Genomic DNA, 27416 nt, shown 5'->3' on the forward strand with positions numbered 1-27416 from the left:
AGGTGGAAGAGGTCACGGGTTTGGGAGGTGCTGCCGAAGAAGCCTTGGTGAGTTGCTGCAGTGCATCTTGTAGATGGTACACACTGCAGCCACGGTACACCGGTGGTGGAGGGAGTGAATGTTTAAGGTGGTGGATAGGGTGCCAATCAAATGGGCTGCTTTGTCCTGGATGGTGTCGAGCTTCTTGAGTGTTGTTGCAGCTGCACTCATCCAGGCAAGTGGAGAGTATTCCATCACACTCCTTACTTGTGCCTTGTAGATGGTGGAAAGGCTTTGGGGAGTCAGGAGGTGAGACACTCGCCACAGAATACCTAGCCTCTGACCTGCTCTTGTTGCCACAGTATTTATGTGGCTGGTCCAGTTAAGTTTCTGGTCAATGGTGAACCCCAGGATGTTGATGGTGGGGGATTCGGCGATGGTAATGCCATTGAATGACAAGGGGAGGTGGTTAGATGCTCGCTTGTTGGAGATAGTCATTGCCTGGCACTTCTGTGGCGCAAATGTTACCTGCCACATATCAGCCCAAGTCCAGGTCTTGTTGCATGTGGGCATGGACTGCTTCATTATCTGAGGAGTTGTGAATGGCGCTGAACACTGTGCAGTCATCAGCGAACATCCCTATTTCTGACCTTATGTTGGAGGGAAGGTCATTGATGAAGCAGCTGAAGATGGTTGGGCCTAGGACACTAGGGCTCCTTGATGCCAGACTTAGTCAAATGCTGCCTTGATGTCCAGGGCAGTCACTCACATCAACTCTGGAATTCAGCTCCTTTGTCCATGTTTGAATCAAGGCTGTGTAATGAGGTCGGGAGCCGAGTGGTCTTGGCGGAACCCATACTGGTTATTGGTGAGTAAGTACCACTTGATAGCCCTGTCGATGACACCTTCCATCACTTTGCTGATGATTGAGAGTAGACTGATGGGGCGGTAATTGGCCGGGTTGGATTTGTCCTGCTTTTTGTGGACAGAACATACCTGGGCAGTTTTCCACATTGTCGGATAGATGCCAGTGTTGTAGCTGTACTGGAACAGCTTGGCTAGAGGCGCGGCTAGTTCTGGAGCACACTTCTTCAGCACGATAGCCGGGATGTTTTCGGGGCCCATAGCCTTTGCTGTATCCAGTGTGCTCAGCCATTCCTTGATATCACGTGGAGTGAATCGAATTGGCTGAAGACTGGCTTCTGTGGTGGTGGGGACCTCGGGGTAGACCGATATGGATCATCCACTTGGCACTTCTGGCTGAAGATGGTTGCAAACGCTTCAGCCTTGTCTTTTGCTCTCATGTGCTGGGCTCCACCATCATTGAGGATGGGGATGTTCATGGAGCCTCCTCCTCCCATTAGTTGTTTTATGGGCCACCACCATTCATTGATTAGATGAGTATTCTAGTCTTTTGCCTTATTATCTTAGAGCCAGAGAGAACCTTTGAAGAACCTAAAGTCAGAAGTTTAGATAAATGAGGTAGAGTTCATGTGTGAACACGTACTGGTAAGAGGAAGGGGCCATGCAGCTGGAGTGTCCTGGTCTTCTGTTCTTAAACTGTAAAGAGCCATGAAGAGGGGGGCTGCCTGTTACAGAAAGTTTCAGTCTTGTTCTTCTGCAGTTCATTTCCACAAGTGACAAGAATGTAAATTTCAATGTTTGTATTTGTTTTCTTTCCTCCAGGTCACCCTGCACATATATCTGCCTCCGCGGCTAATGCAGAGCGGGAGAGAGAGCGGGAGAGGGAGAAAGAGCGTGAGAGGGAGCGGGAGAGAGAGCAGAGGGAACGGGAACAGAGGGAAAGGGAAAGATTGGCCGTGACGACGTGTGACCTGCCTTACCTTAGAGCAGGTGAATGATTGCGCTCTAGCACTGGGAGGCCTGAATATTGGTGCTCAACAAACAAACACTTTATTTATAGTAGCAATAACCGAGCGATGTCACCCTGAGCAGTAATGGAGCCAGAGTGTGATTAACCCTGGTGCACAGAGCGAGTGTGATTAACCCTGGTGCACAGTCCGAGTGTGATTAACCCTGGTGCACAGAGCGAGTGTGATTAACCCTGGTGCACAGTCCGAGTGTGATTAACCCTGGTGCACAGAGCGAGTGTGATTAACCCTGGTGCACAGAGCGAGTGTGATTAACCCTGGTGCACAGTCCGAGTGTGATTAACCCTGGTGCACAGACCGAGTGTGATTAACCCTGGTGCACAGACCGAGTGTGATTAACCCTGGTGCACAGAGCGAGTGTGATTAACCCTGGTGCACAGAGCGAGTGTGATTAACCCTGGTGCACAGTCCGAGTGTGATTAACCCTGGTGCACAGTCCGAGTGTGATTAACCCTGGTGCACAGACCAAGTGTGATTAACCTTGGTGCACAGACCGAGTGTGATTAACCCTGGTGCACAGACCGAGTGTGAATAACCCTGGTGCACAGTCCGAGTGTGATTAACCCTGGTGCACAGACCGAGTGTGATTAACCCTGGTGCACAGACCGAGTGTGATTAACCCTGGTGCACAGACCGAGTGTGATTAACCCTGGTGCACAGACCGAGTGTGATTAACCCTGGTGCGCAGACCGAGTGTGATTAACCCTGGTGCACAGACCGAGTGTGATTAATTTTGGTGCACAGACCGAGTGTGATTAAATTTGGTGAACTGCCTCCTTTGCCTGCAATTGATAAAATTGTGTTTCACTTCACTTTGTCCTGATAAGCAAGTCCTTGTGTGTATACGTTCATTTTCAATGGAGAAATGTTCCTATTTTATTTTTCACACAGGTCCTGAACAGACCAGTAGACCAAGTAGCCATGGTTACGTCCGTTCCCCATCGCCATCAGTACGAGCACAGGAGACGATGTTACAGCAACGACCCAGTATATTCCAGGGAGCCAACGGCAAGGGGGTTATAACCTCGCTAGATGCAGCTACACAGTCTCGGATAATGTACGTGCTGAGGCAGAGCTTTTTAGAACAGAACAAAGTTAATGCTTAAGGTTTATCTGAGGAAGGATGTTTTTGCCATGGAGGGCGTGCAGCGAAGATTCACCAGGCTGATACCTGGGATGGCAGGAATGACGTATGAGGAGAGATTGGGTCGATTGGGCTTATACTTGCTGGAGATTAAAAGAATGAGAGGGGATTTCATTGAAACTTATAAAATTCTAACAGGACTAGACAGATGCAGGAAGGATGTTCCCGATGGCGGGGGAGTCCAGAACCAGGGGTCACAGTCTAAGGATAAGGGGTAAGCCATTTATGACAGAGATGAGGAGGAATTTCTTCACCCAGAGAGTGGTGAACCTGTGGAATTCTCTACCACAGAAGGCAGTTGAGGCCAATTCATTACATATATTCAAGAAGGAGTTAGATATATTTCTTAAGGCTAAAGGGATATGGGGAGAGGGCAGGGACAGGGTACTGAGTTTGGATGATCGGCCATGATCTCGTTGAATGGCGGAGCGGGGTTGAGGGGCCGAATGGCCTACTCCTGCTCCTATCTTCTATGTTTCTATGTTTATATTAAGGGTTTTTGTATTTACCCTGTGGGGAAATCACTGTCTGAAGCAAAGACCAACCCTGTCATCGCCTCTGAGTCAGAAGGTTGTGGGTTCAATTCCCTCTCCAGAGACTTGACCACAAAAATCTAGGCTGACACTCCAGTGCGGTACTGAGGGAGTGCTGCACTGTCAGAGGTGCCGTCTTTCAGATGAGACGTTAAACTGAGGCCCCGACTGCCCTCTCAGGTGGACATAAAAGATCCCATGGCACTATTGGAAGAAGAGCAGGGGAGTTCTCCCCGGTGTCCTGGCCAATATTTATCCCTCAATCAACATCACAAAAACAGATTAACTGGCCATCATCATATTGCTGTTTGTGGGAGCTTGCTGTGTGCAAGTTTTCTGCCACATTTCCTACATTACAACAGTGACCACACTTCAAAAGTATTTCATTGGCAGTAAAGTGCTTTGGGATGTCCTGAGGTCATGAAAGGCTATATATAAATGAAGTCTTTCTGTCTTTCCTCTTTTTCACCCCTAATACATTTGATGAGCTTTTCCAGAGATGTGATTGTACCTTTCCCCCTTCTGAAATGTTCTCTTCAGGTGAAGTCTGTTACGAAGATACAACCAATTGCTGTTTGTTGTAAACTGTGTGTCTGGATTCCTCTCTCGGGTGCATTCTGACACTTTGCAACATTCCTGAGATTATTTACCCTGCAAGAGTTCCGGATGTTACATTAAAATAAAATGACATTTCTGCTCACAGGCAAATGCCACAGGGAGCCCTCTCCATGGCGCAAGGACTGTCCGCCTCCCGCTACAACACTGCAGCAGACGCCCTTGCAGCACTGGTGGACGCTGCAGCCTCTGCACCTCAGATGGAGATGTTAAAGGGGAAGGAGAACAAGCACGAAGCCCCCCGAGTGGAAGAGATGACAGCTCGCAGGGTGTCCGAGCAGCAGCAGCAGCAGCAGCAGCACCTCCACCAGCACCAGGCACAGCAGCAGCAGCAGCAGGCTGAACACGAGCGACGGTCAGTACAGTCACCATATTCCTCCTCGGCCAAGGGCCAGGGTCAGTCTGGGTATCCGGAGAGCATCAAGGACAAGGCACCACCCCCGAAATCCAGGTACGAGGAGGAGCTTAGGACTCGAGGAAAGACCACAATAACGGCAGCAAACTTTATAGACGTGATCATCACAAGACAGATTGCCTCTGATAAAGACAGTCGAGAGCGAGGGTCTCACAGCTCCGACTCCTCCAGCAGCGGTAAGCACCTTCACTCCAGTAGTTGTACGTAGCGTGCGGGGCAGAGCTAATCATAACAGCTTGGCTCAGTTGGTAAAAGTCTTGTCTCTGAATCACAGGGTTATGTGTTCAAGCCCCAGTCCAGGACTTGAGCAAATAATGTCGGCCGCTACTCCAGTGCAGTACTGAGGGCAATGAGTGCTACTTTCAAAGGTGATACCCTTTGGGTGTGATGTTAAATCCAGGAGCCCAGTTGCTTGCTGCGCTGGTTCAGTTGAACATTTAAAAGATACCATGGCACTATTTGACGTTCTCACGGGACCCTGGCCAACATTTCTTCCCTCAAACAACACCTCCAAAAACAGAGTAACTGGTCATTCATCTTGGTGTTTGTTGGGATCTTGCTGTGCACAAAATGGCTGCCACATTTGCGTATATAACAAAAAAGTCACTGCATTTCAAAATAATTCATTGTATGTGGGGTGCTTTGAGGCCTTTCTGAAAGACCATAAGGTGCTATATGAATGCAAGAATTTTTAATCAGGAACTAATGGAAACTGCTGGGGCCAGAGATGGGATTGATCTAATATTTATGTTTTTTCACTCAAGTGTTTGAGGCACCTGAGCTGTGTGCATCGTAATCACCAGCAGCAGAGTTACTGATGTGTGAGCTTCCTGATGCTGATCATTGTGGGAATCACAGACTGCAGTCACTGCCTGACCTGATTGGATGGGAGATTGTGTAGCTGTTTGTGCTTGGGCAGGGGGCTTTGTATCTGTGTTCACTGGGGGAAAGGAAATATAACCCCTGCGATGATTCCATGGTGCTCATAAATCCTAGTACAATTGTACTTGTGTGAGCTGCACAGCTGGAGCTCTGGTGTGTGGGTAAACACAGCAACCAATATCCGCACAGCAAGGTCCCACAGAAATGAAGGACTGGTTAGGTAATCTGCATGTTTCTCTTTCCACAGATGTTACCTGACCTGCTGAGTATTTCCAGCATTTTCTATTTTTATTTCTGTTTTTGCTGTGTTGCTTGAGGGAGGAATGTTGGCCAAAACACTCGGAACTCTCTGCCCAGGATAGTCTCCATTCCCCTGAGCAGCCTCTCGCATTTTACTTTCGTACCTTGTTACAAGCCGTGTGCTGTTTGGGTTGTTAGTAAGACAAGCCAGGGGAGGGGACCCTGTCAAATTACATAGAAACATGGAAGATAGGAGCAGGAGTAGGCCATTCGGCCCCTCGAGCCTGCTCCGTCATTTAATGAGATCATGGCTGATCATCCAAATTCAGTACCCTGTCCCTGCTTTCTCCCCATATCCCTTGATCCCTTTAGCCTTAAGAAATATATCTAACTCCTTCTTGAATATATTTAATGAATTGGCCTCAACTGCCTTTTGTGGTTGAGAATTCCACAGGTTCACCACTCTCTGGGTGAAGAAATTCCTCCTCATCTCTGTCCTAAATGGCTTACCCCTTGCCATGAATCAGTCATTCATGACATGAAATAATACTGAGCAGCCTGCGGGTGGCGCTGTCCAGGGAGAGTATAAATACTCTGGCACGGGCCCAGCTTGCGCAGGAAATTCTTAACAGGAACTAGTGAAGGACACAACTAGACCTCCATGTTGTAAAACAGTTGATTAAAGCTTTGTTTAACGCATAGACCAGTGCCTAGTAGTTTTCTTACGTCACCCCTTATCTTTAGACTGTGACCCCCTGGTTCTGGACTCCCCCGCCATTGGGCACATCCTTCCTGTATCTAGTCTGTCTAGTCCTGTTAGAATTTTATAAGTTTCAATGCGATCCCCTCTCATGCTTCTAAACTCCAGCGAGTATAAGCCCAATCGACCCAATCTCTCCTCATATGTCATTCCTGCCATCCCAGGTATCAGCCTGGTGAATCTTCGCTGCACTCCCTCCATGGCAAGAACATCCTTCCTCAGATAAGGCGACCAAAACTGCACACAATACTCAAGGTGTGGTCTCACCAAGGCCCTGTATAACTGCAGCAAGATATCCTTGCTCCTGTACTCGAATCCTCTCGGTATGAAGGCCAACATACCATTTGCCTTCTTAACCGCTTGCTGCACCTGCATGCTTACCTTCAGCGACTGGTGCACAAGGACACCCAGGTCTCGTTGCACTTCCCCTCCTCCCAATCTATTGCCGTTCAGATAATAATCTGCCTTCCTGTTTTTCCCACCAAAGTGGATAACCTCGCATTTATCCACATTATAATGCAACTGCCCAATTACCCAACCTGTCCAAATCATACTGGAGTTTCTCGGCATCCTCCTCACAGCCCACCCAGCTTTGTGTCGTCTGCAAACTTGGAGATATTACATCTAGTTCCCTCGTCTAGATCATTAATATATATTGTGAATAGCTGGGGTCCTAGCACCGATTCCTGCGGTACCCCACACGTCCCCTCACCACTTCCTAAGCTGGAACACGTCCCTCACCACTTCCTAAACTCGAGAACACGAACACAAGCACAGCCTGTTTACAACCAAGGCCACAGGAGCTCGGTGCAGGTAGGAATAGTGCTGGAGTTTAACTAACTCTACGGGGCATTGGTTGCAGATAGGCGAGATAGGGATGTGACCCGCAAGGTATGAGGACAGCTCAGAATAAAGGATTTACACTCGAATTTGTTTTTCTCCAAGTATCTTCCCATCGCTATGACATGCCCAATGTGGATGCTATTGAGGTAATCAGTCCTGCAAACTCGCCCGTACAGCCACAGGAGAAGCCTGAATCTTTCCAGCAGGAGATGCACAAACCTTCCCAGGGAGATGGTAAGTGCCAATCTCTTTAAATATCCTCCCTTTCCCCTCTCTTATGAAGGTGCCAATTTATACACACACACATACGTGTATACACACGCACAATCACTTGTGTAGATACACACACACACACACACACACACACACACACACACACACACACGTATATGTGTGGCATCCGCCGCTACTCTAGTTCAGATTAGTTTATTCAGCCTGAGCCTAGGATCACCCCTGGGGCGTTGCTGGTCTGTGTGGTTTGTCACCAATGTGACTGGAGCTTTTTCCCAATGTGCCAAGTTAGAATTTACAGGAAACTTTGGTTTATCCGGAGGTTAACTGTCCGGAATGCTCGATCCACCGGCAAAATTCAGGAGTCAGTTCAGTAAGTTTTTTTTCTTTTCGTTGCTTTTTTTTCACTAGTCAGGCTCTGCAAGGTCCAGCTAAAGCTGTTGCTTAGCTACAAAGACGCTTGCAAGCTACGGCCGACTGTTTAGAAGCTGTTGCTAAGCAACAGGGTTTGTTGCTAGATATGGAGCTCAAAAGCTTCCGTATGTTTTAACATTAGCGCTGGTTTGTCCGGCAGTTTTGATGGGACAGCAACAGCTCGGTCCCGTCGGTGCCGGATATCACAAAGTTTTCTGTACTGCGCGGAGCTCCCCTTACACAGCGAGTGTAAGGCTACACATGTAGCACTTAACTGATCCGTATTCTTTATTCTGCAACAAGATCTCACAAGTAAAATGACTGTGATAAATAATGTACAGAAACTTGTCTCCTATATTGAATGGTAATTATATTGTAAAACAAACCACCGACACAAAATGTGACTGCAGCCCGAAATATGTCCATTTTTAGCGTTTGTTTTGCAGTAAAGCACAGCTCATGGTGAGCACATCTGCACCGTTTGATTTCTAGAGTTGGAATTTTCTGGAGGATCTCGATGAATTTGGTGTTTGTGAATTGTGACTGCAACAAATATGAAGTAAAGGGTGCCTGGTTACAAGTGCTCTCTCGGTGATATTGGAGGGAGAGATCACTGGAGAGGAAGATGATTAGCTGAAGTACCAGTTTGAAATGGGAGTGAGAAACAGCAAGAAAATAGAATCCAAAGCATAATACTGAGAGAGGACGGAGAGGTGAGGGCTGGAGAGCGAGAGTCAGCAGTGCAGGGTTTGTGATGTGATTACTGGCGATGGATAAGGAAACCAATGCCGTGGAATCTCGTGCCTCACTTGGTATAGTAATTCACACAGTGCATGAATCACACTGCCATCCACTCACTCGGCACGCTGTAAACAATATGTGCACTGCAGAGTTGGCATATTTTGTTCGGCAGACTATTCAGTGAAGCTGCACAAGGAAGCAGGGTAAAGCGATGCCTTAACTCCTGGGAATGTTTGCACTTTAGTGCCAGGCCAGTCTACTTTCCTTTTTAAACTATTGAGGATCTTACTCTTGACAGCTGCTGTTACTGAGGGAAGCATGGACATTCATTCCTGAGCAGGAAAGTACAAGATAAGACCTGTGAGGAATTTTACCCCTTTAGTATGTTGACTGTTTGTCTGCTTTTAAAGGTGAACCTAACACTCGCGGATTTGATGTGCCTATGGGCCGGTACAGGATGATGCAGAAATCACCATCCCCACAGCAGCAGCCGCCGTCCTCCCAGCCTGACAGCGTGTATTCCTCCGTTCCTAACCCTCAAGTTTCCAAAACACACAAATTGATCACTCTCGCTGATCATATCCATGTAAGTGAGACCTGACAAGGCTGCACCTTGATATAGTTTTCTGTCTCTGTGTGATTGCATTATCTTACTTTCATGAACTGCCTCACTAACAGCTTAACTACTATTTCATCTACTGTGTCTCTGTCTGTCGGTCACTGTTTGTCTCTGTCTGTGTCTGTCTGTGTGTCTGTCTGTCTGTCTGTGTCTCTGTCTATCGCTGTTTGTCGCTATCTATGTCTGTCTATAATGGACACCGTTAAAGATTGGCAAACATGGAAAGACCACAGAGCCGCTCATTCTGTGCTTTTTGTATCCTGTGAACAGTTGGCACATTCACTGGAGGTTTTGGTTCTAAAGTGAGTTTCTTGTTTTTTTAGCACATTATTACACAGGACTTTGCCCGAAACCAGCCCAGCAGCCCATCATCGCAGCAGCCTCCAGTGTCCACATTCCAAACAACATCTTCAGTGGTCCCTACCCGAGGGAAGGTTTCCACCCATTACAGCACAGACTCTCAGCCACAGACCACTCAAACTGCCCTTCATCAGAGGCCGCCATCCCGGGTCTCCCCTGAGAACCCAGCGGAAAAGGGCAGAGCAAGGTAAGCAAGGAGTTTAGGTGATAAACCCTGTTAAGCATTGCTCTGTGAGTCAGCGTGCACGCTAGATTAAAAATGCACATCTGCTGTTAGAACATTCGGAAAATAAACTGAGCACAGGTTCCAGAGAACCATGCAAGAGGTAGAAACTGTCAGCAGGAGTCCGTGCTCTGCTGACACCGAGTGGCTGAAGGATTAATCACCATTGTGTTGCCTGTTTGTTCTGTTATAATTACTTCCAACCCTTCTATTGCTATGTAGGAGGCCTTCAAAATTAGACAGCCTTTGATGCCAGCCTGAGTGCCAGGTGACCACCCTGGCAGCAGATAGCAAGCAGAAATGGTGATCTGCATATCAACAGGTCCCATTGCTGGTTTCAGACAGAAGTTCACTAGTTCCAATTCCTAGCACAGACTCCAGTGCCAAATGATGCACAAGTGCTCTCCATAAAGTTAGCGTGCTTGTTGGGCGCTTGCCCTGTTAAACACTTACCTGCCATTGTGTGTTTATCGTTAATAGAAGGTGATCTGTATAAAGCTGATCAAGTTAAGCTGAAGATTCAGCAGCTGTACAGACTGTATGGGACAAATGGAACTGGTGCTTTATCAATAGAATTAAGTTAAAGCTGAATGCCAGTGATGCGTGATTTGCATGGGTGTCAGGAGTCAGATGTGTGCACACAGTCTGCCTCTGTGTTGTAGAGAACCATGCTGGCAGGGGTTGGGGGCAGGCTTCCACTTTGCTTCTGTGTCTTGGATCAGAGATGCCACAGAGTCTGTTGAGACTAATGGGAATCTTTTCCTTATCACACGCAGGCCTGGGAAATCCCCAGAACGAAGCCACGTTTCATCAGAATCGTATGAGCCTATCTCTCCGCCCCAGGCCCCTGCCACTCTAGAGAAGCAGGAGAGTGTAGTACAGCCTCCTCAGCGAAGGGAAGCAGAGCCCACTGAACAGAGGTAGGTGAGAGTGTGGAGAGTAGGCCTTCCAGTCTGTCTAATCCTTTCCTCACAGCTGCACAAATGTCACCAGGAAAGCCCATGTACATTTGTTCTAGCTGGTGTTTATGATGGGATTAGAGTGTGAATTTCAGATGTCAGCCATTCTGTTGGGGGTTTAATGGGCTGACTGAACTTACGCTGTACTGTGGAACACGCAAAGCCAAACTTCAATTTTTACTAAGAATTCTTTGATTTTTTTAAATTTTTCGCTGTATTTCCATCTGTATTACAGTCTCTACATTTGCATTTGTTTCTTGTGCTTTTTAAATGTCCATCCATCTGATTCTGCATCTGTCCACCTACCTGTTTTTCACAGTTGCACAATTGCTGTTGCTCATACTTTCTGCTCACCTGTTTGTCTGACTTCGCTTGCTTTCCCTGCTGGCATGTTCTGTTACTGTCTCGTACTTGCTGCCTGCACTCACTCGCTCTCTGTCTCTCTCTCTCTCTTTCAAAGCTGCAGTATTGCAATTAGTACAACTATTTACCCAGATATATTTTAGGATCGATGTTGGAATTAAGCATCTCCAGTAACCTTTGTTAGTGAAGGCTGACCAGGTTTGGGGGAATTGTTGAGAATAAAGGGGAAGCAGTAGGCGAGATGTTCAGCTGCAGTGGGTTCTTATTGTCTTATTATAGAAACTACTTGACTCCCTTGAGGGCAGAGGTCAAGATAATTTACAAATTGTAAACATTTGTAAAACAGCAAGCTTGACTTTGAAGGGTTTTGCCCAGCTTTGTTTCTTGATAGTAGTGTGCAGTTCACCACAGTGAGCCCACATCTTGAGTATTGTGTGCAGTTTTGGTCGCCTTATCTGAGGAAGGATGTTTTTGCCATGGAGGGCGTGCAGCGAAGATTCACCAGGCTGATACCTGGGATGGCAGGAATGACGTATGAGGAGAGATTGGGTCGATTGGGCTTATACTTGCTGGAGATTAAAAGAATGAGAGGGGATTTCATTGAAACTTATAAAATTCTAACAGGACTAGACAGATGCAGGAAGGATGTTCCCGATGGCAGGGGAGTCCAGAACCAGGGGTCACAGTCTAAGGATAAGGGGTAAGCCATTTATGACAGAGATGAGGAGGAATTTCTTCACCCAGAGAGTGGTGAACCTGTGGAATTCTCTACCACAGAAGGCAGTAGAGGCCAATTCATTAAATATATTCAAGAAGGAGTTGGATATATTTCTTAAGGCTAAAGGGATCAAGGGATATGGGGAGAAAGCAGGGACAGGGTACTGAATTTGGATGATCAGCCATGATCTCATTAAATGGCGGAGCAGGCTCGAGGGGCCGAATGGCCTACTCAATGCTCCTATCTTCTATGTTTCTATGTGTCTCCTATGTGTTAGTTTGACCTCTCACCTTTGCCCTCCTGCAGGCTGCCCCCAAGTAATGAATGGCTCCCGATGCCTTTGCTTGTCCGAAGAGGTCGGACCCCAGATTCTGCTGCAAGGTACTGACTGCTTAAACCACCTGGGTGTGAACTAATACACAAATGCAATAGAGCTTTAAAGTGTGTGAAGGCAGAGCTGCCACAGTGATGAGATTCAGATCCTCTGCAAATCCTGACGCTCTCATTGTACGCTGGAGAAAGGCAACACCGGACAACATAGGGGCAGGGAATCTGCAGGAAATTGTTCCTTTCTCAGTGTTTGTGACTTTTCCACTGCCCAGGAGTGTCGATTGCAACTCCAGTGAAAATAAACAGCATCACTTAATAGCCTGCACTGCCTGGCATAATCCAAAATGTATCCTAGTCTAATAAAAGGTCTCACCGCTGGGGGACCAACTCGTTTGCAAGAATGTCGCAAGTCGGGTACAGCAGTAGGAATTTGTGGCTTGTGGGTTTTTCCATACTTTTCAAAAGCTGTTCCCCTTGATTCCCAGTGCGACAGCAAGCGGTGACATACAACTCGGCTATTGCTGCCATTTTGGCCTCGCAGCTGATTTTTTTTTTTAGTTCCTATTTGTCCCGCGGGCTCCTTTTATGTCACGGACCTGAGCAGCATTTTACCACAAACCTGATGTAGGGGCCAGCAGCAGGAAAGGCCTTGGGTGCAGTACCCCATTCCCGTCACTGGATGTCACTGTTGCCTGATGATAGAACGATACGGCCCGGGGGCTGTTGCCAACGGTCCCTCTAAGCCGCACAGCTCTCTGCCCGTCCCGCACAGCTCTCTGCCCGTCCCACGCAGCTTTCTGCCCTTCCCGCACAGCTGCGCAGCTCTCTGCCTGTCCCGCACAGCTCTCTGCCTGTCCCGCACAGCTCTCTGACCGTCCCGCGCTGCCACACAGCTCTCTGCCTGTCCCGGGACCGGCTTTTCTAATAAATTTCGCACATACGCGAAACTGGGAAGGGATCGCGCAACCAAAAAAAATTAGGGGGGAACGTTAATTACCTCTTAGCTTCTGGCCAATGTTCACTTCAGTTTTTTTTGGGTGCGCAGCTGTGCGGCTAATTCAAAATACCGCGCATCCGCAGTTTTTCCTATTTGAAAGCCAGTGAGCCAGCTGCAGAGCGCTGCGCAGCCGCAGAACATTACCTCAGACCTCTCGCCCTCCAACCTCTCACAAACCATACCTGGCTCTATGTTAAGGTTATGCCGCCTTGTTCTGAACTTTCCCACTAGAGGGAATGGTTTCTCTCTATCTACTCTATCGAATCCTTTTATCATTTCAATCCGATCACCCCATAATCTTTGAAACTCAAGGGAATACAAGCTAATTTATGCAAATTGTCCTCATAATTTAACCCTTTAAGCCCCGGTATCATTCTGGTGAATCTGTGCTGCACCCCCTCCAAGGCCAATATATCCTTCATGAGGTGCAGTGCCCTTTTACTTTTATTTTTTGTGATTTTATGACCTAATTTACCATTTCCCTTTGTGACCTGCCGTACCTTTTCCAATGTCTTTTTTGCTTCCCTTTATGTTTTCCATATCCTCAGTATTTATTGGCTTTAGTTTTGTCATGTGCCTCGAAACCTCATTTTAATTTCTCTGTTCCGCTTTTGCTGGTCCACTTTTCTGTGAGAATATGCCTCGTTTGTACCCTAATCGCCTCCTGATTGAATGATTCCCTTGTTTTATTTTTCTTTCTGGTTCAACTGAACTAGTTCCCTTTTTATCGCATTTCAATTGGCTTTTTTACCTATCAAGTGCCTTTATCTTTGACTTGTTGCCTCTACTTTTCAATGTTGATATCGCTCCTATATGACCTGGTTGCTGTTTCCCCGATGTCTGCTACCCTTACATTACCTGCTTGCCTCTCTTCATTTCCTAGAACTCGATCCAGCGCTGCCTCTTTCATTATTTCATTATTGGATTAAAAACACATTGATCCAGAATGTGAAAACCCCCCCTCCTTTTTGCCACTTGCATTACACTTATGCTAACTGGCCCAGCAGTTCCCATTTTCCTCCATATCTCCACCTGTATCTCCTTTCCACTGTTTGGTGGTCTATAATATACTTCCTATTGTGTAACTCTAGCCGAACAGATTCCGCGTTTGCCCAGTCTCCTATACCCTCCTTGTGCTCTAGTGCTGTAATAGAATATTTGACTAACATTCCCATCCCCTCCTTGCTTTTTCAAATTCTGTCCCTTACGAATATTTTGTGACCAGGAATGTTCAGCTTCCAGCTGTGCCCCCAGCTTCAGTCACATCTGTAACTGCTATTAATATTAACATAAGCCCCATCGCAATTTGTACATCTAGTTCACTAGTTTTATTCACAATATTTTGTGCATTAACATTTTGTGCAGCCTTCGTTTCATTCCCTCCTCTTCTGATTTTTTTCTTTTCCTCCACTCCATGTTCCATTGGCTTTCCTTTCTGTTCCCGTGTGTTGTGTTTCCCCTTCCCCATGTCATTAGTTTAAAGTTTCCTTCCCCCAGCACTAGTTGCACTCCTAGTGAGGACATTGGTGCCAGCCTTGTTCAGGTGAAGCCCATCTATCCTGTACAACCCATCCAGGCACAGTCTCCCAGGAATCTAAACCCTTCCCTCCTACACCAACTCTATCCACACATTTAACTCCCTTGTTTTACTATTCCTATACTGATTAGGTTGTGACATTTGGAGTAATCCTGAGATTACTTCCCTCAAGGCCCAATCTCCTAATTGCTGAAACTCCTTTGCAGGACTGAAGTTCCGCAGCATTGTATCTGGACAGACTGTTTCAGCAGCTGCGGAGACTGAATGCTGTCTTCAAGAAACAGGATTCAGAGGAAAAAACACCCGTCGGGGCAGTTCCCACAGCTCACGTTGTATTTTAAAATACATCTGCAATTCAGGATCTATGTTTAGGTCAAATATTTCAACATGCTGCACATGTCCAACCATACAATAGGCCTAGTATTCTGCAGCAAAATTATTCATCATTTATAACTATAGTTCTAGTTTTAAAACAGTTTTTTTATAACCCTGTCCATTTTTACAAGAGCTCCCATGTCCTTATCTATTTCATTTTCTATCTACACTGCATCACATTTCCTGAAAGAATTTCTGTGTTTTTGGAGAAATCAGAGTTAGAATTATAGCATGATACACCACAGAAGGAGGCCACTCGATTCATCGTTCCTGTGCCGGCTCTTTGAAAGAGCTCTCCAATTAGTCCCACTCCCCCGCTCTTTCCCCATAGCCCTGCAAATTTTTTCCCTTCAACTATTTATCCAATTCCCTTTTGAATGTTACTATTGAATCTGCAGGCAGCGCACTCCAGATCACAACAATTTGCTGTATAAAAAAAAAAATGTTTCCTCGTGTCGCTTCTGATTCTTTATCTAATTACCTTCAATCTGTGTCCTCTGGTTACAGACCTTCTGCCACTGGAAACAGTTTCTCTTTATTTACGCTATCAAAACCCTTCATGGTTTTGAACACCTCTATCAAATTTCCTCTTAACCTTCTCTGCTCTAAGGAGAGCGACCCCAGCTTCTCCAGTCTATCCACATAACTGAAGTCCCTCATCGCTGGTATCATTCTAGTAAATCTCTTCCGCACCCTCTCCTTCCTAAAGTGAAGTGCCTAGAATTGGCCACAATACTCCAGCTGAGGCCTAACCAGTGATTTGTAAAGGTTTAGTATAACTTCCTTGCTTTTGTACTCTATCCTCTATTAATAAAGCCAAGGATCCATATGCTTTTTTAACAGCCTTCTCAACTTATCTTGCCACCTTCAAACATTTGTGTGCAGACATATCCAGGTCTCTGTTCCTGCACCCCCTTTAAAATTACACCATTTAGTTCATATTGCCTCTCCTCATTCTTCCTACCAAAATGTATCACGTCACACTTCTCTGTGTTAATTTCATCTGCCATATGTCTGCCCATGTCAACAATCTATGTCCTCCTGAAGTCTGTTACTATCCTCACTGTTTACTACATTCCCAAGTTTAGTGTCCTCTGCAATCTTTGAAAGTATGCCCTGTATACCCAATTAATATATTAATTGGGTATCAGAAAGAGCAGTGGGAGACACCACTGTAACTTCCCTCCAGTCTGAAAAACAACCATTCACCACTACTCTCTGCTTTCTGTCCCTTAGCCAATTGTGTATCTATGCTGCCACTGCCCCTTTAATTCCATGGATTTTAATTTTGCGAACAAGTCTATTATGTGGTACTTTGTTAAATGCCTTTTGAAAGTCCATATACACAACATCAACTGCACAACCCTCTCCGTTACTTCATCAAAGAACGCGATCAAGTTCATCAAACACAATTTACCTTTAACAAATCCGTGCTGACTTTCATTTAGTCGCCCATACTTTTCGAAATGCAAGTTAATTTTGTCCCGCATTATTGTGTCTCAAAGTTTCCCCACCACCAGCGTTAGGCTGACTGGCCTGTAGCTGCCGGGTTTATCTCTCTCCCCTTTTTTAATCAGGGGTTTAACATTTGCAGTCCTCTGGCACCATCCCTATATCCAAGGAGGATTGGAAGATTGTGGCCAGAGCCTCCACAATTTCCACCCTTATTCCCTCAGTAACCTAGGATGCATCCCATCCAGACCGGGTGACTTTTCTACATTAAGGACTGCCCACCTATTAAGTACTTGCTCTTTATCTATTTTTTCCGATCCAATATCGCTACTGCCTGATAGCAAAATACCGCAGATGCTGGAAATCCAAAATAACAACAGAAAATACTGGAAAAACTCAGCAGGCCAGGCAACATCCGTGGAGAGAAAATAGAGTCAACGTTTCGGGTCAAACCCTTTGTCAAGACTACTGCCCCCTCCTTTACTGCTACATTGGCAGCATCCTCTTTACTGAAGACAGATGCAAAGTCCTCATTTAGTACCTCAGCCGTGCCCTCTGCCTCCACAAGAATATCTCCTTTTTGGTCCCTAATCGGCCCCACCCTTCCTTTGACTACCCTTTTACTATTTATATGTTTAGAAAAGACTTTTAAGTTCCCTTTTATGTTATCCACTAATCTATTCTCATACTCTCTTTGCCCCTCTTATTCCCTTTTTTAGATCTCCTCTGTACTTTCTATATTCAGCTTGGTTCTCTACTATATTATGAACTTTACAATTGTCATAAGCCTTTTTCTGTCTCATTTTAATCCCTATATCTTTAGTCATCCAGGGAGCTCTAGCTTTGGATGCCCTTTCCCCCTCATGGGACTGTGTCTACTCTGTACCCGAACCATCTCCTCTTTGAAGGCCTCCCATTGTTCAATGACTGTTCCGTCTTCCTCTGACTATCTCTGTGTGCCATTTATATCAGAGCCCATGAGAATCTGACACCTGGTTATAAACCTGCTTCCCTTATTTTTAACACCAATATAAAACTAAAGATACCATTGTTGGGTCAGTGTGGTCTAGTTATTTCACGGCCAATCCCAGCGCTGCCACTGAGGGACTTGGTTATATTCTCTGAGCATCTAGTTCCTGTTTTATGGCTCAAGTGTTGCTGTATTTTCTCTCTTCCCAGGAGTGACTCACGATCTCCAGGGAATGTGGGCTATTTGCCAGCGTTCTTCACTAAACTGGAGAACACTTCGCCAATGGTGAAGTCAAAGAAGCAGGAGATATTTCGTAAGTTGAACTCCTCTGGTGGCGGGGATTCTGACATCGGTAAGTCGGCTTCTTCTCCTTTACTTCACTAACTGCCCATCCTGATAAGTTTAAAAGAATATGTGCTTCCTCATTCTCCCAACCCCCCCATGCAAACAGGAATCTTGCAGACAATGTGATGTATAATGGCCAGTTTTGGATGGAGGTCAGTTACTAGGCAGGCGGTCTTTCTGTGTAACTCTCCATGGAGACCAGAACTGTCCAGTAAGCGAGGGCTCGGTTTAGCTGATGGGTGCACTGTGCCCAATGTGTGCAGGATATTTGTAAACCTGCCAAATGGAGTATTTTGTATACTTTTTCCAAGCATCACTTGCAGGACAAGTGCTCTGGTCTTAAGGGTTTAATCCGGAGACTGTGTACAGCTGTAGAACACAATTGAGGAAGAATCACTTACTGCAGGAGTCCCTCCCCATCCTTCGATATTCAACCTCCACACCCGTTCTCCTCCCAGGTAACCACGGTCGCTGTTCCTGACCGGGATGCTGGGAATGTGGGCTACAGGAGTTGTGCTTTGTAATGTTTATTCACTGTTAAAGGCTATTTAAGAAGCTGGCAGCTGTCGCTCTCTGTGTGAACCATATACCCATCGTCCTGTTGAATGGAGTGTGAGGCTACAATTCCAGAATGTTATTTCTCACTGAGAATCACAAGCACGTGGTACGAAGTAGATAAATAACTGTTGGCAGAAATCGTCTGTCCCCTCCTGGAATGTCAGGACTGCCTTACAGGCTTGTCCAGGATGTGTGTGCAGTTGCTGGGAGATCATTTTTCTGTAATGTTCCTACTAGATATTGCGTGATCCTGTATTTGGCCTTGAAACAGAAGACAGTCATCCTTCAGTCACATTTAACGTGCAGGAATGCCCTTGCCTATTTTGAACTGCGGTTTGAGAGCAGCAGTATTAAGGGAGTGTTAATTCGTTGCCGCACTAAATGAGACCCGGCGGGCAGGGGAAGCCCAGCTCAAGGTGCAAGGCGGTGGCTACACCTTCTTCTGGAAAGGCAAACCTGAAGAAGAACGCTGCCTCCATGGGGTAGGCTTCGCCATAAAAAATGAACTAGTTGGGCGTCTCAGAGACTCCCCTAGCAGTATAAACGAGCGCCTCATGAATCTTCGGTTCTCCCTAACCCGGAACCAGTGCGCTGCGGCCATCAGTGCGTACGCCCCAACACTGGAAGCCACAGACGAGACCAAAGAGGAATTCTACTCCAGCCTCAAACAATCCCTGTCCCAAGTCCCAACGGGCGACAAGCTGATCCTCCTTGGCGACTTTAACGCCAGAGTTGGAAAGGACACAGACCTCTGGGGAGGTGTGACCAGCAGAGAGAGGGGGTAGGGAAAGCCGACTCCAACGGCACCCTCCTCCTGTCAAAATGCTTAGAACATGGCCTTGTCATAACCAACACCTTGTTCCGTCAGAGAGACAAGTACAAGGCTTCATGGCAGCACCCTCGCTCCAAGCACTGGCATCTGCTGGACTACATCATCATACGAGCAAGAGACTGCAAGGACGTCCGCATCACACGCGCCATGGCAGGAGCTGACGACTGCTGGACAGACCACCGCCAAATCTGCTCCGTCATCTCCATCAACGTAGCCCCAAAACAGCGGTGGCAACAGAAACAATGCTGCAGGAAAATCAACGCTGGAGCGCTCAAAGACCCTGCTATGAAAGCCCTATTCAGCCTGCGCCTCACAAACAACCTGACGACTCCCAGTGGTCCACAGCGCCTGGTCTGCACTCAAGGCCTCCATAATCAGCACCTGTGAAGAGACACTCAGTCACTCGACCAGGAAACACCAAGACTGGTTCGACGAGAACGACCAGGAGACCCAGGAGCTAATAAGCCGCAAGCGCAAGGCATTCCCGATCTGGAAACAGCAACACAACTCAAGAGCAAGAAAGCAGCTCTACAGATGCCTGAAGGCTGAGGTCCAACAAAAAACTCGCGACCTAAAGCACAGATGATGGGTGGAGAAACGCAGGAGATCCAGCAGCTAGCCGACAACCACGACGTGCGTGGATTCTTTAGCGCAGTCAAGACCACCTGTGGCCCAAGCACCCAAGGTCCTACCCCACTGCAGGCCAAGAATGGAGAGGTACTCATCAAGGACAGAGAGGCAGTCAGTGCCCGCTGGAAGAAGCACTTTGAAGATCTCCTTAACCGAGATTCTGTCTTCAACGCTAGTGTCCTCAACTCCATCCCGCAGCATGCTACCCACCACCATCTCCGCACAACCCCAGCCCGGTATGAGGTTGAAAAGGCCATCCGACAATTGATGAACAACAAGGCCTCGGGAGCAGATGGAATCCGTGCCGAGGCACTAAAGCATGGTGGAGAAGCACTACTGGCGCGAATTCATGAACTCATTTATCTGGAAGGAGGCGAGCATGCCAGGGGATCTGAGACGCCATAATTGTGACCATCTTCAAGAAAGGTGACAAGTCCGATTGCGGTAATTACAGAGGAGTTTCCCTGCAATCTGCCACAGGGAAAGTCATCGCAAGAATCCTCCTCAATCGCCTTCTCCCAGTGGCCGAAGAGCTCCTCCCAGAGTCGCAATGTGGATTCCGCCCACTAAGGGGCACAATGGACATGATCTTCACTGTGCGTCAATTACAAGAGAAATGCAGGGAATAGCACCAACCGCTGTACATGGCCGCCTTTCATCTCACAAAGGCCTTCGACACTGTCAACCGTGAGGGATTATGGAGTGTCCTCCTCAAATTCGGCTGCCCTCAAAAGTTTGTCACCATCCTCCGCCTGCTTCACGACGACATGCAAGCCGTGATCCTGGCCAACGGTTCCACCACAGACCCAATTCACATACGGACCGGGGTCAAGCAAGGCTGTGTCACCACACCAACGCTCTTCTCGATCTTCCTTGCTGCAATGCCCCACCTCACCCTCAGTAAACTACCCGCTGGAGTGGAGCTAATTTACAGAACAAACTGGAAACTGTTCAACCTTTGTCGCCTCCAGTCCAGATCTAAGGTCGTCCCATCCTCTATCGTCAAATTACAGTGTGCAGACAACGCTTGCGTCTGCGCTCACTTGGAGGTCGAACTCCAAACCATCGTCAACACCTTCACCGACGCGTACGAGAGCATGGGCCTTACACTAAACATCCGTAAGACAAAGGTCCTCCACCAACCTGCCCCCGCCACACAGTACTGCCCCCCAATTATCAAAATCCACGACAAGGCCTTGGACAACGTGGATCACTTTCCATACCTCGGGAGCCTACTGTCAACAAAGGCAGACGTCGATGACTAAGTCCAACACCGCCTTCAGTGTGCCAGTGCAGCCTTCGGTCGCTTGAGGAAGAGAGTTTTTGAAGACCAGGACCTCAAACCCGGCACTAAGCTCATGGTCTACAGAGCAGCTGTGATACCCGCCTTGCTGTATGCCTCAGAGACATGGAACACTTACAGCAGGCACCTCAAAGCACTAGAGAGGTACCACCAACACTGCCTCCACAAGATCCTGCAAATCCATTGGCAGGATAAGCGCACCAACGTCGGTGTTCTCGCTCAAGCCAGCATCGAAGCTTTGACCACGCTCAATCAGCTCCGATGGACAGGTCACATCGTCCGCGTGCCCGACACGAGACTCCCAAAACAAGCGCTCTACTCGGAGCTCCGACACGGCAAGAGAGCCCCAGGTGGGCAGAGGAAATGCTTCAAGGACACCCTCAAAGCAATGCAGGAAGCTCTTTTTTATCCGGCACCAACGGGACCGGCGTGGTGCCGGTTTATCAAAAAGTCCGGATTACAGAGAGGTATGGTAAAAGGTACCAGAGCTCAGTACACAGCAACAAATCCAGGCTTCCCTGTTGCTTAGCAACAGGTGCAGGAACTCTGACCACAAGATCCAAGCGTCCCTGTTGCTTAGCAACAGGTGCAGGAACTCGGCCACATATCCAGGAACAGGCCACTAACATGAAGTAAAACTTACCTGAACCTACTCCTGAATTTTGCCGGTTAACAGAGAGTTCCAGTTATTTAGGTGCCGGATAAAAAAGAGTTTCCTGTATCCCCACTGTTACCTGGGAATCCCTGGCCCAAGACCACACACAGTGGAAGGCGCCGAACACCTCGAGTCTCTTCGCCGGGAGCAAGTGGAAGCCAAGCGCAGGCAGCGCAAGGAGTCTACGTCAACCCAAGCACCCCACCCACCCGCCTCTTCAACCACCGTCTGCCCCGCATTGGACTCATCAGTCACCTGAGAACTCATTTTTAATGTGGAAGCAAGTCATCCTCGGTTCCAAGGAACTGCCTAAGAAGGATAATAAGAGAATTAAGGGAGTGTTAATTCTCAGCTTACAGTGGCAGTGGTGTAGGGCCTGTGTGTGCAGACTCCACATTACACAGTATCAGTGTAGATGTGAAACAGCATCACTTCCAGTCACAGCTGACCACACTACACAAAGCTGTTCAATAAAGGTGCCCAGAGGTGACTTCACTTTGGGCTTGGCTCCTGATGGGGTGATGTAGTGTTTTGTGTAAAATAAAATCAAGGCAAGGAGATGTAAAGATCTTTGAGGCATGGTTGAATAGCAGTAATAATTTTATCTTGGCTTGACTGAGAGATTGACAGAAAAGGCATTTCATCTCGTCTATTATTCATAGACATTGAGTATCTCAGTGCACATACTACCAACACACGCTGTCTCTAATAACAGGATATTTTGAAGTAAGTTATTTTCTAACCCTGTTCGTTTCAGAGGCTTTACCCTGTGTCTTTCTGATTATACAGGATATAGAGGAGCAAATTTGCAGGGAAATTACAGAGAGATGCAAGAACTATAGATGGGATAGTAATAGTGTAAAGGGCAGAGAGGGGGAAGAATTTCTGAAGTGTTCAGGAGAACTTTCTTGATCAGTACGTTTCTGGCCTAATGAAGAAAGAGGCATTGCTGGATCTGGTTCTGGGGAATGAGGTGGGTGAAATGGGGCAAATGTCAGTAGGGGAACATTTAGGGAACAGTGATCATAGTATCATAAAGTTTAGATTGGTTATGGAAAAGGACAGTGAGCAATCTTGAGTAAAAATACTTAATTGGAGGAAGGCCAATTTCAGTGGGTTGAGAATGGATCTGGCCCAGATAAATTGGAATCAAAGATTGGCAGGCAAAACTGTAATCGAACAATGGGCTGCCTTTAAAGAAGAGATGGTTCGGGTACAGTCAAGGTACATTCCCACGAGGGGGAAAGGTAGTTAACCAAAGTTAGAGCTCCCTGGATGACAAAAGAGAGAGAGTAAGATGAAGCAGAAAAAAGGGTGTATGCCAGATGTCAGGTTGAGAATACAAGTGAGAACCAGGCTCAATATAGAAAGTTCAGAGGGGAAGTGAAAAAGGAAATAAGAGGGGCAAAGAGATAGCATGAGAACAGATTGGCAGCTAACATAAAAGGGAAACCAAAAGTCGTCTTTAGGCATATAGAAAGTAAACGGGTAGTAAGAGGAGGGTTGGGGCCGATTAGGGACCAAAATGGAGACCTACGCATGGAGGCAGAGGGCATGGCTGAGGTACTAAATGAGTACTTTGCATCTGTCTTTACCAAGGAAGAAGATACTGCCAAAGTCACAGTGAAGGAGAAGGTAGTTGGGATACTGGATGGGATAAAAATTGATAGAGGAGGTACTAGAATGGCTGGCTGTACTTAAAGTAGATAAGTCACCAGGACCGGATGGGATGCATCCTAGGATGCTGAGGGAAGTAAAGGTGGAAATTGCGGAGGTACTGGCCATAATCTTCCAATCCTCCTTAGATACGGGGGAGGTGCCAGAGGACTGGAGAATTACAAACGTTACACCCTTGTTCAAAAAAGGGTGTAAGGATAAACCCAGCAACTACAGGCCAGCCAGTTTACTTCAGTAGTGGGGAAGCTTTTAGAAACGATAATCAGGGACAAAATTAACAACCACTGGGATAAGTGTGGATTAATTAAGGAAAGCCAGCACGAATTTGTTAAAGGCAAATCGTGTTTAACTAACTTGATCGAGTTTTTTGATGAGGTAACAGAGAGGGTTGATGAGGACAATGCGGTTGACGTGGCGAGCATGGATTTCCAAAAGATGTTTCATAAAGTGACACATAATAGACTCGCCAGCAGAGTTGAAGCCCATGGAATAAAAGGGACAGTGGCAGCATGGATACGAAATTGGCTCAGTGACAGGAAACAGAGAGTAGTGGTGAACGGTTGTTTTTCGGACTGGAGGAAGGTACTAGGACGATAGCAAAATACTGCAGATGCTGGAAGTCCGAAATAACAACAGAAAATGGCCTGCTGAGCTTTTCCAGCATTTTCTGTCAGTACTAGGACCCCTGCTTTTCTTGATATATATTAATGACTTGGACTTGGGTGTGCAGGGCACAATTTCAAAATTTGAAGATGACACAAAAACTTGGAAGTATAGTGATAGACTTCAAGAAGACATAGACAGGCTGGTGGAATGGGCGGACAGGTGGCAGATGAAATTTAACGCAGAAAAGTGCGAAGTGATACATTTTGGCAGGAAGAACGAGGAGAGGCAATATAAACTAAAGGGTACAATCCTAAAGGGGATGCATGAACAGAGAGACCTAGGGGTATGTGTGCACAAATCGTTGAAGGTGGTAGCAGGGCAGGTTGAGAAAGCAGTTAAAAAATAATAAAAATCCTGGGCTTCATGAATAGAGGCATAGAGTACAAAAGTAAGGAAGTTATGCTGAACCTTTATAAAACACTGCTTCGGCCTCAACTGGAGTATTGTGTCCAATTCTGGGCACCGCACTTTAGGATGTGAAGGCCTTAGAGAGGGTGCAGAAAAGATTTACAAGAATGATTCCAGGAATGAGGGATTTCAGTTACATCGATAGACTAGAGAAGCTGGGTTTGTTCTCCTTGGAGCAGAGAAGGTTGAGAGCAGATTTGATAGAAGTGTTCAAAATCATGAGGGGTCTGGACAGACTAGATAGAGAGGAACTGTTCCTGTTGGTGGAAGGGTTGAGAACCAGAGGACACAGATTTAAGGCGATTGGCAGAAGAACCAAAGGCAACATGAGAAAACATTTTTACACAGCGAGTGGGTAGGATCTGGAATGCACTGCCTGAAAGGGTGGTGGAGGCAGATTCAATCACGGCTTTCAAAAGGGAGTTGGATAAGTACCTGAAGGAAAAAAATTTGCAGGGCTACGGGGGAGTGGGACTAGCTGAAGTGCTCTTGCAGAGAGCCGGCATGGGCTCGACAGACCGAATGGCCTCCTTCTGTGCTGTAACCATTCTATGATTAATACTGTGCTTGTATAAGAGGATTAAAATGTTGAGAGGGGGAATGGATGAAAGTGTGGAGATAATGAGGGCTACCAAACGGCAGGGATGATTTGATCTAAAACTTACCTGAATTGCAGCAAATGTTTGGAAGGATTTGCTTGCAGTGTATGAAGCGTGTGATGGAAGAGCTTGTATTGTTCATGTTCATGGGACGTCCCAAAGAGCTTCACAGACAATGAACGACGTTTGAAGTGTAGTCACTGTTATTATGTAAACAAACATGGCAGCCAATTTGTGCACAGCAAGATCCCACAAACTAATGAAATAAATGACCTGATAATCTGTGTTAATGATGTGGATTGAGCAATAAAGACACCGGGAGAACTCCCATGTTCCTCCTCTTCTGCTTGTAAGGGTGTATGTGTGGACATTAGGGACGATCAGTACTCCACAAGTGAATAGCCTGCGAACGGTCACTCCGATACCTGGGCGAATTAACTTCAGTGAATATTTATACAGGACCATACTTTTTAATTCCCCACCACCATGTACTCTGGTTGGGAATTCTCACGGGCACCAGGTGTGTGCACAGATAGTGCAGAACCTTACTGATTCCGATCAGGCACATCCTCAGTTTAAGGGGCACAGACCATCAAACGCTACCCTGGTGAATGCTCACACACAGTGTAATTGTGAGCAGTGCTTTAGTACCTGGCCCTCACGAAGAACAAATATAACATTTAAACTTGGCTTTGAAAACTAACAGTGCAGCATCTGTTCCATTTGTTTGGTCATTCTGCAACAGCAAGAGACCATTCAGCCCCTCAAGCCTGTTACACAGGAACAGGTGGAGGCCATTCAGCCTCAAGCTCATGTGCTTGTCTTCACAATACTTGAATTTTGAGATTGACATGGGAGTGCTGGATGCCAAATTGGGGCTGAGTGACCATCAGACTTTACTGCAGCAATTTTCACCCTCACAGCAGAAACCGTACCGTTAGAACTTGCACCTCGGGCTGTGTTCCCAATGGCCAGTCGTGGCCTGTAGGGGAGTTGCCTGCTTGTTCTCGAATGATCAATTGGGTGGTTCAGAGCAGAATCAGCTGCCCATCATCTGCGATCAGCCTGACAAGATCGTGAGTGGGGTGGGACGGGGGTGTAATTGCAGAGTAAATAATTTCAGAACAAACTTTGGCTCCTGGGCTGTGGGTGCTTGGCTCTCCAATCGGGCTGTGTGGTCACACACTAACGAGATCTCTTTTTACTTTCAGCTAACGCTCAGCCTGGGACCGAGATATTTAACTTGCCAGCAGTCACAACGTCAGGTAAGAACTGCTTGGGCACAGCCCCAGTGTGTGAAGTATTGTAGTATTGCAGTTCCTTTAGAGAGAGCCAGTCTCAGTGAGATACTTCATTTCTAGTCCAGGTGCAAGCCACGTGTCAATAAAAAATGTTTCCTGCAGAAAAGGAGCCACTGCAGCACAGTGAAACATCGGGCTTCGCATCAGTATGGAAGACAGGTTTACATGGCGGCTCACACCACGAGTTCACAATCTCAGACAGGCCACCGGGAGAGGTACTAGGGGAGCACTGGGACAGCTTCCTCATCACTAGCTCAAGCAGTGCAGGCACTTGGAGTCCTCATCCCTCAGTATGCGGAACGAAAGTGTCTGGACCAGTGAAAAACCTCGTCCAGTACAAGTCCTGTCCATGTTCCTAATTCCAAATGATTCTTTCTGACCGTCCAGCACTCAATCGATACCGGCACACGGGAACATTGGTTGATTGATGGATACCGACTCACGGGAACATTGATTGATTGATACCGACTCACGGGAACACTGAATGATTGATGGATACCGACTCACGGGAACACTGAATGATTGATACCGACTCACGGGAACATTGATTGATTGATGGATACTGACTCACGGGAACATTGATCGATACCGACTCACGGGAACATTGATTGATACCGACTCACGGGAACATTGATTGATGGATACCGACTCACAGGAACATTGATTGATGGATACTGACTCATGGGAACATTGATTGATTGATGGATACCGACTCACGGGAACATTGATTGATGGATACCGACTCACTGGAACATTGATTGATTGATGGATACCGACTCACGGGAACACTGAATGATTGATACCGACTCACGGGAACACTGAATGATTGATGGATACTGACTCACGGGAA

At 46.9% G+C, this 27416-nt stretch overlaps 1 protein-coding gene across 12 annotated transcripts in view; it reads left to right on the forward strand.

The window, feature by feature from the left end:
- ncor1 (nuclear receptor corepressor 1) overlaps nt 1–27416 on the forward strand; it is a 372353-nt gene that overhangs the window by 331310 nt on the left and 13627 nt on the right. For 8 of the 12 annotated variants that reach the window (XM_085964552.1, XM_085964550.1, XM_085964555.1 and 5 more), the window contains 10 exons: nt 1666–1833; nt 2763–2928; nt 4252–4754; nt 7406–7537; nt 9100–9275; nt 9632–9855; nt 10668–10811; nt 12238–12312; nt 17802–17944; nt 26477–26530. In XM_085964552.1, the coding sequence (XP_085820678.1) occupies nt 1666–1833; nt 2763–2928; nt 4252–4754; nt 7406–7537; nt 9100–9275; nt 9632–9855; nt 10668–10811; nt 12238–12312; nt 17802–17944; nt 26477–26530 (1785 nt within the window). The other 4 variants (XM_085964556.1, XM_085964557.1, XM_085964559.1 and 1 more) reach the window with 3 other exon arrangements.

This window comes from Somniosus microcephalus, chromosome 22 (genome assembly GCF_052327205.1).
Source record: "Somniosus microcephalus isolate GS21.2 chromosome 22, FLI_Smic_1.0, whole genome shotgun sequence".
Classification (NCBI taxonomy): domain Eukaryota; kingdom Metazoa; phylum Chordata; class Chondrichthyes; order Squaliformes; family Somniosidae; genus Somniosus; species Somniosus microcephalus.